The sequence below is a fragment of the Phalacrocorax aristotelis genome, chromosome Z, assembly GCF_949628215.1.
Source record: "Phalacrocorax aristotelis chromosome Z, bGulAri2.1, whole genome shotgun sequence".
NCBI lineage: Eukaryota > Metazoa > Chordata > Aves > Suliformes > Phalacrocoracidae > Phalacrocorax > Phalacrocorax aristotelis.
The window spans coordinates 55,207,799-55,221,193 of NC_134311.1; the positions used below are offsets into that span (position 1 = coordinate 55,207,799).

At 39.4% G+C, this 13,395-nt stretch overlaps 2 protein-coding genes across 9 annotated transcripts in view; both read left to right on the forward strand.

Annotated features, from left to right (window-relative positions):
• Positions 1-8,540, forward strand: part of POLK (DNA polymerase kappa) — a 36,751-nt gene extending 28,211 nt beyond the window's left edge. For 6 of the 7 annotated variants that reach the window (XM_075079005.1, XM_075079007.1, XM_075079006.1 and 3 more), the window contains 5 exons: positions 2,068-2,164; positions 3,382-3,553; positions 4,436-5,392; positions 6,539-6,590; positions 6,735-8,540. In XM_075079005.1, the coding sequence (XP_074935106.1) occupies positions 2,068-2,164; positions 3,382-3,553; positions 4,436-5,392; positions 6,539-6,590; positions 6,735-6,819 (1,363 nt within the window). In that variant the 3' untranslated portion in view covers positions 6,820-8,540. The remainder of the gene's footprint in view (positions 1-2,067; positions 2,165-3,381; positions 3,554-4,435; positions 5,393-6,538; positions 6,591-6,734) is intronic. The other variant, XM_075079012.1, reaches the window with a different exon arrangement.
• Positions 8,541-11,877: 3,337 nt separating this feature from the next.
• ANKDD1B (ankyrin repeat and death domain containing 1B) overlaps positions 11,878-13,395 on the forward strand; it is a 30,738-nt gene continuing 29,220 nt past the window's right edge. Inside the window, exon 1 of one of the 2 annotated variants that reach the window (XR_012657874.1) lies at positions 11,878-12,097. Coding sequence is in view for 1 of the 2 variants with exons in the window: in XM_075078258.1 (XP_074934359.1) it covers positions 12,022-12,097 (76 nt within the window). In the remaining variant the exon portion in view is untranslated. The remainder of the gene's footprint in view (positions 12,098-13,395) is intronic. The other variant, XM_075078258.1, reaches the window with a different exon arrangement.

Sequence of the window (13,395 nt, forward strand, 5' to 3'; positions counted from 1 at the left end):
CTAAACCTACTTAATGCTAAGTAGTGTATACTTTTCTTAGTCATATAATTTAGTTGGGTACTTATATGTATTTAAAAACCACATAAACAACAAGCTCACTAAATCAGATTCAGGCTTTCATTATTTCTTTTTCCTTGGCTTCAGAATACTATGGAGGTACTTCTGTTGGTTTGTGTGTTCTCTTTTCTCATTATCTGATTCTCCTAATGCTTTCAATACATCAAAGAGGTCTTTAAGCCATAGTATAGGGTGGAAATATCTTAAGGGCTTGAATTTTTTTTTCACGTTCCAGTTTAATGTCAGTGTCAGTCTAGTAGCCTGCAGTCACATGCATAGCAAGTATAGTATAAAGTAAACTTGCAAAGCAGACAAAACTTTTGTGTGGTTAACTAAAACTGGTTGTGTTTCCAACCAAGTTTTAACCAGTGTGAAGTTCCTTAAGAAGATGGTGTATGTCACTTTCAAAAGTTCACTTTTAAAAAGAGAATACTGCAAGGAGAATCTGTAGAGCACCATAATAATTATCCCTACCCTCATGTGTCATCTCTTAGAAAAGAAGAATCATAGACTCATTAAGGTTGGAAAAGACCTCTAGGATCATCAAGTCCAACCATCAACCCAACACTACCATGTCTCCTAAACCATGCCCTGAAGTGCCACGTCTACACGTCTTTTTAAATACCTCCAGGGATGGTGACTCCACCACCTCTCTGGGCAGCCTGTTCCAGTGCCTGACCACTCTTCCAGTGAAGACATTATTCCTAATATCAACAAGAAAAGATTCTTATTTCTATTGAGACTTAGTAGTTGTGGGCAGCTTAAGCGAGCCCTGTAAGGTCTGATACCACCAGGGATGAGAAATTATGGCTGTAATCTTGTGTTGGCTTGCAGGTAGGCAGCTAACCTGGGTAGCCTGTTGTACCTTTCTGCTTTTCTTTCTTCCTTTTTTCCATACAGGAAACAGTTTTAGACCAGAGATGTCAGTGGGCTGCTGAGATCACAAAACTGGTTTATACCGGGGGAAGAGATAGGCCTGAAATAGCATTCTCTCTGTCCTGCCTCTTCCAAACTTAGGACTTTTGCAGCTTCCCAATTACTGCAGCATTGCAATGCTGTAAATCACCACAGCATTGCCAGGATAACATGAGTTACTCCTTAGATAGTGGCATGAGACCCACAGTAAAATATTCGTCCTGTTAGTTTGGCAGCATGGAAACTGCCAAATTCCCCATAAGGGTATGCAAATCATAACAGAGGATGACTTTTCAATATGATCAGGTGAACCTGAATATCATTTACAGATGTGAAATCCAGTGTGAATATAGGGACTTTACACTTGTAAATATAAAGCCTGGCATGAAACAGTGGATCTGTGAGACCTTTCCAAAAGCATCTAGAGCTGTAAGTTTTGCTTCCCACTTCTCCTAAAACCACTGCTAACTGAAGGCTGCCTTTCCACTCGTTATTACTAAAGAGCATATGCCCAACAAAAAAAAACAATACTGTAATTCCCCTGCTAAGAAGCTCTAGCAAAGGCAGTTAGCAACGTTTTTGGCAGAAGGATAGTTTTTCCTCCTTTGAGGCTAGACATAATTATCCTAGCTGGCATCTTTTTCTTAGCATCTGCATTATTTATTTCTGATACTTGGCTCTGATGTTGACTTTCTAATCCTTCCTTTCTTCTGATGTTACACAGCATTGTATGAAGGTGATTAAATAGAAGTAACTTGGCTGGCTCCATTAATTCAGTTGGTGTTAGTTTTCTCTTTTGCAAATATTTAAGCATTAATGACCTTAAATCTGATACATTTTCAAATAGTGCATGGAAAATTGAAAGCCAAATTATTTCATTATTTGAAGGGCTTTGCAAACATTTTGAAACCCATAAATGTGCACAAATCTTTCTGTGTAATATTCATATTCATTTGTCCTTGAAGTAAACACTCAAGCCTATACAACCTTAATGTGATGTAGTTTTGTTTAACTGTACATAAAATACTTTTACATGGCAGACACAGAAAAAATTTTAGGATTCATACTGAAAAAGAGATCATATCTTTATCTTAGAACATTCAGTGAACTAAACGCAGCAGAAGACCAGTATAGCTTGTGTCGAGAACTCTGCAGAGACCTTGCTCAGGATCTACAGAAAGAGGGACTTAAGGTATTTATATTATTCTCTGTTTACTTGCAAAAAGACAACACTTTGCCTGTGAACTTATTAAATGCAGTGTTAGTGTGAATGCTTTCAGGAGCATCATACCATGCAATCTATCTTCAGAAGTATTCATTCTTTAGTTTGCAGATGTTTAGAATGATTTTTGATATTGTTCAGGTGGCTATCTAATGATATGTGTGGAAAACATTGAACTAATTAATGAAGTTATTTACCATAGAAACATTTTGTGCTAAAAGAAATGTTTACAAACAAGTAAGAGCTGCTTGTCTATGAGATGTGCTTTGGTCACTTATAACATTGATGTATTTAAAACACTGTGTTTCTCTCCCATATTCATCCAGGATCCATCAGTAGCCAATACCGTAGTTTAAGAAGTTCACAGGTCCCAAACTTGTTGACAAATTATTCATATTATTCAGTGGTATGAATGGTAGGAATAGTCCCTGTATTCCTTCTCCCCAAATTTCTGTTTATTATGTGGAAAGAACAGTTCATATTTTCTATGGAATTCTTTATGGTAAAGCAGGGAATAGCATTCAAGCCTAAAGGAATTGTGATTAGTCTTCCTCAGCCCTAAAAGATGACAGGTTGAAAGGGAACTCATCGGCTGAGAATGACAAAGGGGTAAGCTTACAAAGGCACCACAACAAAACGAGTGCCATTTATTTACATTTGGGTGGACACGCTAAATCACACAAATGGTTTGGCAGGTGTTGCCAGGGGAATATCTGTTCCAAACACAGATGTTGTGTGTGTCTCTGCTAGCACCATGCAGGAGGAAGGAAGTTTTCAGCAAATCCTTTATTGTATATCACTTATTCATACTAAGTAGTTTTCCCAGCAAAGTCAAGATATCTGGCACTGAAAGTTTCTAAGCGAGGAAATAATTTTTTGCAGACAGGGTAGAAGTTGTGATTGTAGCCAAAGCATGTAATCTATTGAACATGCTCTGGTGGCAGATGGTCTGCTGGGAACCCTAGCCAAATGACCCAGTTCAGAGAATTGGACTTTGGGAGCTGTTTAGGAACAAGTGCAGAATCTTGCAGAGAAATTCTTGGCAGTGCCCCATGCTGTATGCAGATAAACCCACAGTCTTAACGATGGCTTTAGGGCCCTTATATAGATGCTATGTAATTATTGTTTCTGTGCTGTATATGACACTCTTAACTTCTCTTCTGTTGTTTTTTTTTCCCTTCTCCTAGGGTAAAACTGTTACCTTGAAGCTAAAGAATGTGAACTTCGAAGTAAAAACGAGAGCTTCAACTGTGCTGTCATCTGTTTCTACTGAGGAGGAAATATTTGCCGTTGCTAAAGAATTGTTAGGAACAGAAATTGATAGTGTTGCTCCTCATCCTTTACGGATAAGACTTATGGGTAAAATATTTCAAACTCATTCTTCCTTTTCAGAGTTAGATCTCACAGTGTATCAAACTAATAGACTGTACTCTAAAGTAAAACTGGTATAAATAGATTTATCTTTTCTCTATTAACCCTGATGGTTTTTGCAAAGTGAAACAACAGGTCTGGAGTGCTGAATGGTGACTCCAGAATTTTCTACTAGTTGAGGTTGTACTTTTCCTGGAACAACATACACATCAGCATGAGAGTAGAATCTTAATGCCTAGCAATGCTTAATTCTGCGGCCTTAGAATAGCTTTTAAATCTACTTTGCACCACAGCAACAGGTAGTTTCTGTCCATAACCTCTTTTAGAAACAAATGCTTTAAATAAAAGTGCTTATAGATTTGAAGGTGTGATGTTCTACAAGGTTTGAAAATTTCATTCAAAAGTAAAGTCTGTGTTTTGATTCTATGACCCGTATGTTTCAGGTGCTTACATGTTCTGCTTGGACCATTCAGTGATAGACAAAACTTATTTGTTTGTGGTATTTGAATGTGCTGAAATAAAAAACGTTTTGGTGGGGAAACTTAATGCAAAACTCTCCTTCAGACTGAATTCTATATAACTATTAAGTTTATAGCCTCATGTTATCGTGCAATCAATTAAAACTTCATGGGTATTGAAATTAATGATATGGTTGGGCAAGTGTTCAGGTCTGATAAAACTGTATGGACCTTGTTATCCATTGTTAGCATTTGCTAACAATTAGATTGTTTTGACAATTTGCTAACAACTAGATTAGCATCTCCATTTAGAGACTTCTATTGAGTGGATATATATCTCAAAAAGTGTCAACTAACAATTAGTATCAAGTTTTCATAAAATTGGTATTATAAGTTTGTTTTTCATCATTAGGTGTACGAGTATCAGGATTTCTAAGTGAAGAAGAAAAGAAGTACAAGCAAAAAAGCATTATGAGTTTCCTAAAATCAGGAAAAGAAGTTGGTTTTCATAGGCTTCAGCCAGGGAATTCCAGCCAAGACTATTTCACAAAAAATTCAGAAGCATCTCCCAGAGGGAGTTTTTTTGATAAAAAGCGAGCTGCGAGGCAACTAAACAGTGAGAATCTTTCTCCAAATGCAACTGTAGGTAAGCAGCTCTTTCATGGTAGAAAATCATCAGCAAATTTTGTGGAAGAAACAAAGAAAGTCCCAGATATAGAAAATTCTGATGTGTCTAAGATCTTCACCTGCCCTGTTTGCTTTGAGGAGCAAAGTAGCAATAATTTGGAAGAGCTTAATAGGCATATTGATGAGTGCCTCAATGGGACTTTTGTTAAAGATACTGTGGAAATGTCCAAGATTGACAATTCAAGCAAAAATACACTTAGCTTTCTTACACAATTTAAAAATGAAAATGTTGATGAATGTGAAAAAAATAAAACAGATCAGTTAGCAGAAACAGACCGGTCTGCGAGTACATCTGACAACTCTACTAGCAATAGCACAGAAAAATTCACTGGGGTAATATCTGATAAACTTCAAGGAGAAAGACAGCCTAGCAGTCTCAGTGATATTGCTAGAAGTGTGTGTATGAAACAGTGTCTCTTCCCCAAAAGAATTTCACAAGATGATGAAGACCATTTTGAAAAGACTGAACATACAGAAGAAACTAGCTCGCCCTGTTTCTTCGGAGCCAAAGAAACCAGTGTTCTTGTTTGTCCAGTCTGTAATTCAGAACAAAAAACTACCAGTCTTGTGTCATTTAACAGACATGTTGATGTCTGCTTGAACAAAGGCCTTATCCAGGAGCTGACAGAAAAAAAAGATATTCCTACTAAGACTTATAACATCGAAAACTCAAACAGAGTTGGTGAGTATGTGCATTAGGACGTATTTGATTATTCAAATTATCTTCTTATACAATTAAAATAATTTGGTAACGGTGTACTTTGAACTTCTCAGGGCTTTGAGATTTTTGCAACAAGTTCATCTGAGTAAGGCCTGTGTAAGACTGAACACTTTTATTGGAAAAATATCAAATTGGTTCTCATGACAAAACTAGACTTACAAATGTGATGGTAGTTACACAGTGCAGTCTCATTTGCCACAACGGTGGCATAGGAATTACTGCTCATTTCTATAAATTGCATGTTTGCTACCCCCAGCCACGGTCAGAAAGGTGCTCGTAAGGCCCCTGAGATTTAAGTGAAAATGAAAACATTTTCAACCTGGATTGCTTCAAAGCTGAATTTGACAGAAATGTTCTGTTAGGCCATGTGCTGGCAAAAACAGAGGGGTGATGAACTAAAGCATAAAGGTAGGAACTTGCAAGCCTATTTTACATCTGGTAGAGTGTATCATGCAACTGCACCTGTAACATGCCAAACCAGTAGCATATTTACTTGAGTATCTTCTCTTTTGGATGAAGAGTTCATCTTAGGCCATAATGGAGGACATGTGCAGGTAGTCAAGTACCTGCTTAAAGTACCTTGTCCCTAATCTAACTTGGGAGCTTTGTAAGAGGAAATCAAAATTGTAGTGTGTTAGAAATATCAGGACACAAGTAAGACTTAAAATATGAATCTTTTACATAGAAAATGTTATAAGTAGTGTTGATGTTCCATGTACAAACAGGCTTTGTTGTAAACAAAAACCTTACTGTTGGCAAAGATTCTTTTTTCCTTCTGCAGGATAAAAAAATTAAAAATACAGTTTTCAACAACCTTGAAAGTCAAACATGTTATGCTGAAATATTTCTGAAAACTACAACAAGGTTCAAATTAGTGTTAGAATTCATTAAACTAAAGGCTTCTTTTCTTTTAAAAATATTAATATAAACTACAGTACTCAAACTGCAGATAATGTTATCTGCTCCTTGAGACAGATTACATTAGGTTACGTTAAAAAAAAATAGCTTTACTCAAAGCTGTTCTTGTAAAAGTTCTACCAAATATGCAATTTCTGTAGCATTCTTTATTGAAGTAATTAATTTTGGTTGTTTCCAATTACTTTTCAGGAGGCTTAAGCAGAGGACAGCAATGCACAAATCCATCACACGGAATAAAAAGGTAAGGGTTTTCTGGAAATCTGAGTACACAACTCATTTTAAAATAATAAAGTTGAGAAAAATATCTGGTGTTGTAAAAGTTGTGTAGGTATGCATTGTATATTTTAACCTCTTACTGTTTTTTTTTTTCTTTGTTTAACTTTAGGTCTGGACTAACAACTTCACAGTCAGTATCAAAAAAGGCCAAGTCGAGCAATTCCACACATACAATTGAAATGTTTTTTAAATGACTGTGTAGCAACATATTCTATATGAAGTATTTCATAGTGTTTTATGACTGCAAATTAATTTAATGTTGGTGATAGGCTGGATTCAGGTGCCTGTCACTTTGGAGCCGTGGTTTGCCTGTGTAAAAAGAACATGATGTTTGAGGTAGAAGAAGAGGTACAACTGAGGTGATTCTTTTTTTTTTTTTTTGAGTAATACTTTTTTTCCCAGTTATTTCTGAGAGTCAAAATTTAGCAAATTTTAGCACTTTGACTTTGTTTATATTGAACATGTGGAACTTTACTGGAGTCACGAGCAGTCTCATTAATTTTCTCTGCTGTTCAGCAAACAGAAGAGGGAGATTAGTGCAAGCATGTAGGGCTTGAAAGAAGGAATCATTGGCTAGGGTGCCACGCTGTGCTTACTGAAGACCCTCCTCCACGCTGACCTGCTGTCATCTTTGTTGATTATATTGGCTGAGGTAGCCATAGTACCTCAGGCTGACAGTTCCTTGGACAGTTAACACCAAATTTAATTGTGGTATTAGTTGTGTGATAATAAAGAAGAGCTGAGTTGCTCAGTTTCAGCTTACGAATGTCTTCTCAGCCACAAATTGATCGGTCTCACAGTTTCAGAGGAAAAGAACAAGAATTTAGAGCACAGTCAAGCTTTCATTGTCACTGAAAATGGCTTCAGTGAGAGTTGATGGACCAGCCCTGAAGGACTCATTTTGATGAGATACAGGATGACTTCACTGATTTAAAAAACATTAATCTGTTGATGAGAGAAGGATTCCTCTAGGCTGGTCAGGCAAATGCTATTTGATCCTTGGCCTTTCCAAAGAGACTGAGAACTTCAACTTTCTTCGCAATTGTGAAATTGTTACTGGTCAGTAGCACTAAATTTACTCTAAATAAAAGGTCATGGTGCAATAATAATAGGAAAGATGTGCAAATTTGCAAGATGCTGAACCTTCTTATGGTTTACCGTTCTCATTAAAATTATTTTGTATTTCTGAATATATTTTATTAGTGTATATGTGGAAGAAGGAAGTTGTAAAGTGGAAATATTGAAAATAATCTGTTTAGATTCTTCTGTTCACACCAAATTGCTTAAATGTAGACATAATTAAATATTTATCAGGCAAATAATTTATGATAGCAGCATATTTCTTAAGTTATACAAACAATGTCAAATGCTGTATGAAATATAAACTGCTTTTTAATTGCAAAATCTTTAAAAGAAATGGCTACGATAGAAACATCTGATAGAAACATTAACTGTATTGGAAGTATTGTGGGTTTGCTTGGTTTTTAAACAAACAAATGCACACCTGGTATGTTTTAGATGCCCAGGCTAAGTCCAGAACATGCTTGTTTCCAAACTTGCCAGAATGATTTCACTGTCTCTACCTGCTCACCTGTTTGTTTGCTAGATGCCACTGTACCCACAGCTCTGTCAATTGAATTCATGTCAGTGCTCCCTTACCTGCTTTGGATCAACTCAGCTGGACCGGTTCAGACTATGTAAACTGACTGGGTTGACTTTGTGTAAACCAGTTCAGTGACCATTCAGCGTGAGCTGTTCTGTTGACGGAGGTGGGGAGCTGGAAACTTTTGGTAGGAAAGACATAAAAGCAACTGAGGGAACAGTGGCGTAAGATACCACTGCTGTTTAGAAAGTGAACACCTGTCCCTTCATTAGCTTGTATCTCTGATTCAATAAAGTGTAGAATTAAGAATTACCTTGTCGTTGCATGTATTTCTTTGCATATGTAAAAATACACATTTTATTACTACTGTTAAGTGCTTGAAAAGAATGAAGTTAGCTTGGCTTAGCCTCAGAAGTTGTCTTACTATGCGTTTAAAAAGAAGTGTCATAGAGTTATCTGAGTGTCATGAAGTTAAACTTGTGGAGTATGTTACAGTTAATGCGGACATAAAACTCACAGTATGATTCTGAGGCCAGAAATGTCTGTCTTTTAGGGTGTGTGTAAAAATATACCCTTTCGGAAAGGTGATTCTGTGTGTTTATAGAAAGTGCTCAGTGACTTGATTTTAATGGTTTCCATGTAAATGACTTATTTCAATGCAAAACGGAAGCCTTTTTTTTCCTAGTCCTTATAGTTTCTTATACCACATTTATTACTGGTTTTATCTGAAGAAGGCCTTCAGTACACAATTAAGTATTGCCATAAACTTCGGTGATATGATTTTTCGTCTCATTTCTTGTGGAGAGGGCTGTGTAAGCCACTGAGATGTCCCCCTAAGAACACAATTGGCTTGAGTTTATCTTGTAAATCCTCAATACCCAAAAACTTACGCTGTAGACTAGCGTATTCCTACTGAATCTGTTTACTGCTCTCTATAGTAATATCTTCATTTACTTCTGAGTTTCGAAATATCTTGCCTGCAGAAAGTCTTACTATGGTTGGATATCACAGTGTCCAATTTTTTTTATTAGTTTTTATTAGTTGCTGGATACCTTAAAATTTTTATTTCCAGAAACTTTCCTGTTAGGAATATATAAATCCTTTGGCTGTTTTGTTCTGAGTTGCTGAAGGTCCACTTTGAAGGGTTAGTAACAGGCAGGAACACCAGCAGGATGGAGTTTGGGCTTGCATTTCTCTGCCTGTAGCTTGATCCATGTTGGAATTATTTGGGGGGTGGTTTATCACATCCCTCTCTCACGCATTGTAGTATGCAGATCCAAGCAGAAGGCTGGAGCCATCAAGGACCATACAGCCTATGAGTGAACCTGGGGAGCAGCCTGCAGGTGTCAGAGTTTGTTGTCCAGCTGGTGTTCTGGGGATCTCTGTGTGTCTTTTCTGATTGTCTGAAATTAAATGCTACATTTGTATACGTAAAGACCTGTTGAGACTGGGCCTCTCCATTTTATTGTTCTACTTACTGCTCATAAGCAAAAGCAAGTGGCAACAGGTAGCTGTAACCAGAAGGGATGAGGGGAGGAATTAGGGTAACAGGGATTCAGGATCCTGCAGTGTTTCATACTTTCAATAAAAGTATACATTTTAATACAGATTAATACACAGTTGAATAAAAACATAATACTTGCTACCTTGACTTTAAATATCCCCTTCCTTTACAGGACATCATCTTTGCTTGTTCCTCTTTCTTCTCTACGCACTATTCAACATGTTTTTGGCTTACTTTACATGTTTTCTTTATATTGGTTCTACTTGTTTATGCATTTATTACTACTGTTATTTTAAATATTTAAAAAAAAAATGCTCTGAGTTCCTGGCAGAGACAGCTTTGTGAAGGCAAGTGAGGAAGATGTTCCAGTGCTCCCTTGCTCTGCACTTTATTCTGGATTCTGCATCTCTGTTAGTTTCTGCATCAGTCTTTTCTGCAGGTTGCTGGGGCCATTTAAAGAGTCAAGATTGTGGGAAGTGGTTAGAGGATGTGGTAAACTTGCCACTTGCTAACTTTGAGCACATAAAGTATAGTTGTACTGGCAAAGTTAGTTAAGAGACAAGGGACATGCTGTGAAATAGTATTGCATGATAGTAATTAGAACTGGAAACTAACAGCTGCTGTTTCTAGACTGTATGTAAAATTATGATCCTGGTTTAAAGGTTCATGCTATAACTCATGCTCTGTTTCAAGCTGCAAATCGATTCCTCCTTTGGTGCCAGCTTTGTAGGGAAACCTAATCGTCCAAACAGTTACTGTTGTCTCTCATTTTGAAAAGGAGCATTAATGTTCCAAACAGTCACCATACAGCAGTAAAACTCCTCCTCTTAAGAAGTTTCGCTGGAACATTTGACTCACGGGAAGCAAGTAAAAGTGAAACCATCGTGATCCAGCTACCCTGAAATCAGTCATGTGATCTTCTCACTCTGGGTTTACTTTCACAGCTTTCAGGTTTTTTTTTTTTCCGGCTAAGTAACATTCATCTACTGGAATTACAGTTGATGGAACTGTCTTATCAGACATGGGTGTATCAAGTGTAAAGATTCTTACACATCACAGCTGGGCTGAACTGAAAATGTTCAAAGGAGAAAAGAACTCTGAAACCTCTTCATGTGTGATAAGCAGAATCTGAGTAAATGGGTTTGTATCCAAATTTGCTCAATTTACAAACTCTTTTGAGTCTTTCAGATGAATTTTACCATGGACATGTACAGTGTTAATAATATTTGAAGGTAAAACAACTGTGTAATTTATAAAGAAAAAATTATAGTGAAGGAACTAAACTGTGTCTTCAGTTGTGTAAGGCTGAACACTGGTAGTCCTGCATTCTTGGAGCTGCTTTTCCAACATTTATTTTGCAATGTTAGCAATATCAAAGGCTGTTTTTAAATTTTACACAAAAAATTTTGATGCCCTACATCTGAAAATCATTGTTATGTGAAATGAAATACCAGTGCTGGCTTAAGTAGACCAAAGTAACGGTTCAGAACAGCTGAACCTTTGGGGATGTGGACTTGGACAAAAGCAAATGGAAGTATCGTCTACCTGAAACTGAATAGGCTTGTGACTGGATCAGTACTGCTACTGCGTGTGTGTATTTCTGCCCAAATTTACAGCAGAAGCACTTCAGTCTCGCATCCCCAGGCTGTGTCATGCTTGCGGGGTGCAGGGACGGTCACCCTCTCCAGGCCAGCGAACACTGGTTGGCAGCAGTGGGAATAACTCCCAGGTGCGGTTTCCCTCTGAACCGGCCTTCAGCGAGCTCCGTAACTACCCTGTAGCCACCTCCACGTAGCCACCCATGGCTCCGGGGGTCCCATGCAAGCTGTGATGCCTCTGTGTGCGTATTTGTGGCACTGCTTTTCAAAAGTGCCTCTCGTTTGCGGGGCGATTTGGGAAGCACTTGGGGAGCAAACAGGACTACCTTTTTGTCTGGTGTGTGCATTTGTAGGTGCACATTGCTATTTGCACGAAGGCTAGCCCCTGGAGAAGACCTGGGGTAGACTGCGTAAGGATGACCCTGGTTGGTGCGTAGCTAGTATTGAGAAAGTCTGTGTGTTTATTACCTGGTTTCTTTTAAAACAAACTCCTGAGGCTGCTCTGCACCTCCCTCCCCCCGCTCCGGGCGCTGCGGCAGGCGTGGCGGGAGGGAGCTGCCAGCGCGGAGCGCTCCACTCGACTCGCGGCCCCGGGAACCGGTTTGTCAGGGCCAGCGCAGGGCAGCTCCCTCCGCGCCCCGGCCCGCGGCCCCTTCCCTCCGGCGCGGGGGAAGGGGAGCCCAGGGCAGCGATGGAGGGGCCGTTCCACCTGCTCCGCGCCAGGGAGGATGCCGTGCGGGGAGCCACGGCAGCCAGCCACGATGGCCGTGAGTGCGCGGGGGTCAGAGGCGAGGCAAGCCCGCAGGCGGCGCTGGCCTTGGGCCCCTTGCTGCCGGCGGGGAGTCCACCCACACACCCCCTTTTTGCCTCAACCAAACAACAAAATGAGCGGTGGGGGTTAAAAAGGAGGAGGTTAAACGTGAGCTGCTTTATATAAGGACATCAGCAAGGCGGGGTGGGGGTGGGGTGGGGAGCTGGGGTTTGGCACGTCTGTCTTCCGAGGGATGGGTCCTGCAAACTGCTCGGTGCCCCGCTCTGACTTCAGCCGTGAAGCTGTCCGAGGGGGTTCGCTGGCGTTAGTCACATCCCTGGGGCTGAGCGCCTGCCAACAGTTTCACAACTGATGCGGGCCCCCGTTATGGGGGGCACACAGAAATGGGAGGACCTTTCTGGCCTCCTTGCACTCAGTGGCACGACTCCCCAGTGCCACGGTGTCCAGCTTTCACTCCAAAAACCGGGTTCCGAAAGAAGAGCGTGCTCTGGCGTGGGCTGCAATTAGAGGAAAAGGGTTATTGGTGGAAACTGAGCGGTAATTGTTAAACCCTGCTGTGGCCCTGTCCTGTGATCACGGTGTGACAGCCAGGAGCTGTTCTCCTGAGCCGTCCTTCCTGCTTCCAGGCTAGCAAAGAGGGCAGATAAAGAAATTAACAAAAAATCACGGTTGGACTTAAGTAGTTTTTCCCATGACTTCTTTGAATTGGAAAACAATTATTTTAGAAAAAGTTTCTTGTGACTTAACAAAATACCTACTATGCCCTAGTCATTTTATTTCTGGTAACAAACAAGAAAACATAGAGAAAACATTAAAAATTATACCAAACTTTTAACTGCAGAGTAACAACTGTAGAGTAACAATAATTTTTGTTGTCATTTGAAACTAAACGTTGTTATTATTTTTGTATTTGGAGCTCTTCGGCCAATTCAAATTCCTGGGTTTTTTTCCTACGTGCTTTTTGAGACAATGACAGTTTCACCTTGTGGATACCACAACAGGAAATTAAAAAGGCGGGGTGGGGGCATTGGAAAGATTTCTGTTCTGAGTACTGAAACTTCTGGTGCACGTTTTCACTACATTGGAAGTCATCCTTATTTGTGGTATTAATGAATGACAGATTGAGGCCACTAAAATAAGGCATAAATATGAGGAAAGAAAAACTGAAGGTACCCCAGAGCTTGTGTTTCTGTTGAGGAAGACTTTCCGTTTTCACATCAACAACGCAATTTACTTTTCTGCATCTTTTTACTTCCTTGCCCTTCCAATAGAGGATAAAAATTAGGGTGTTCA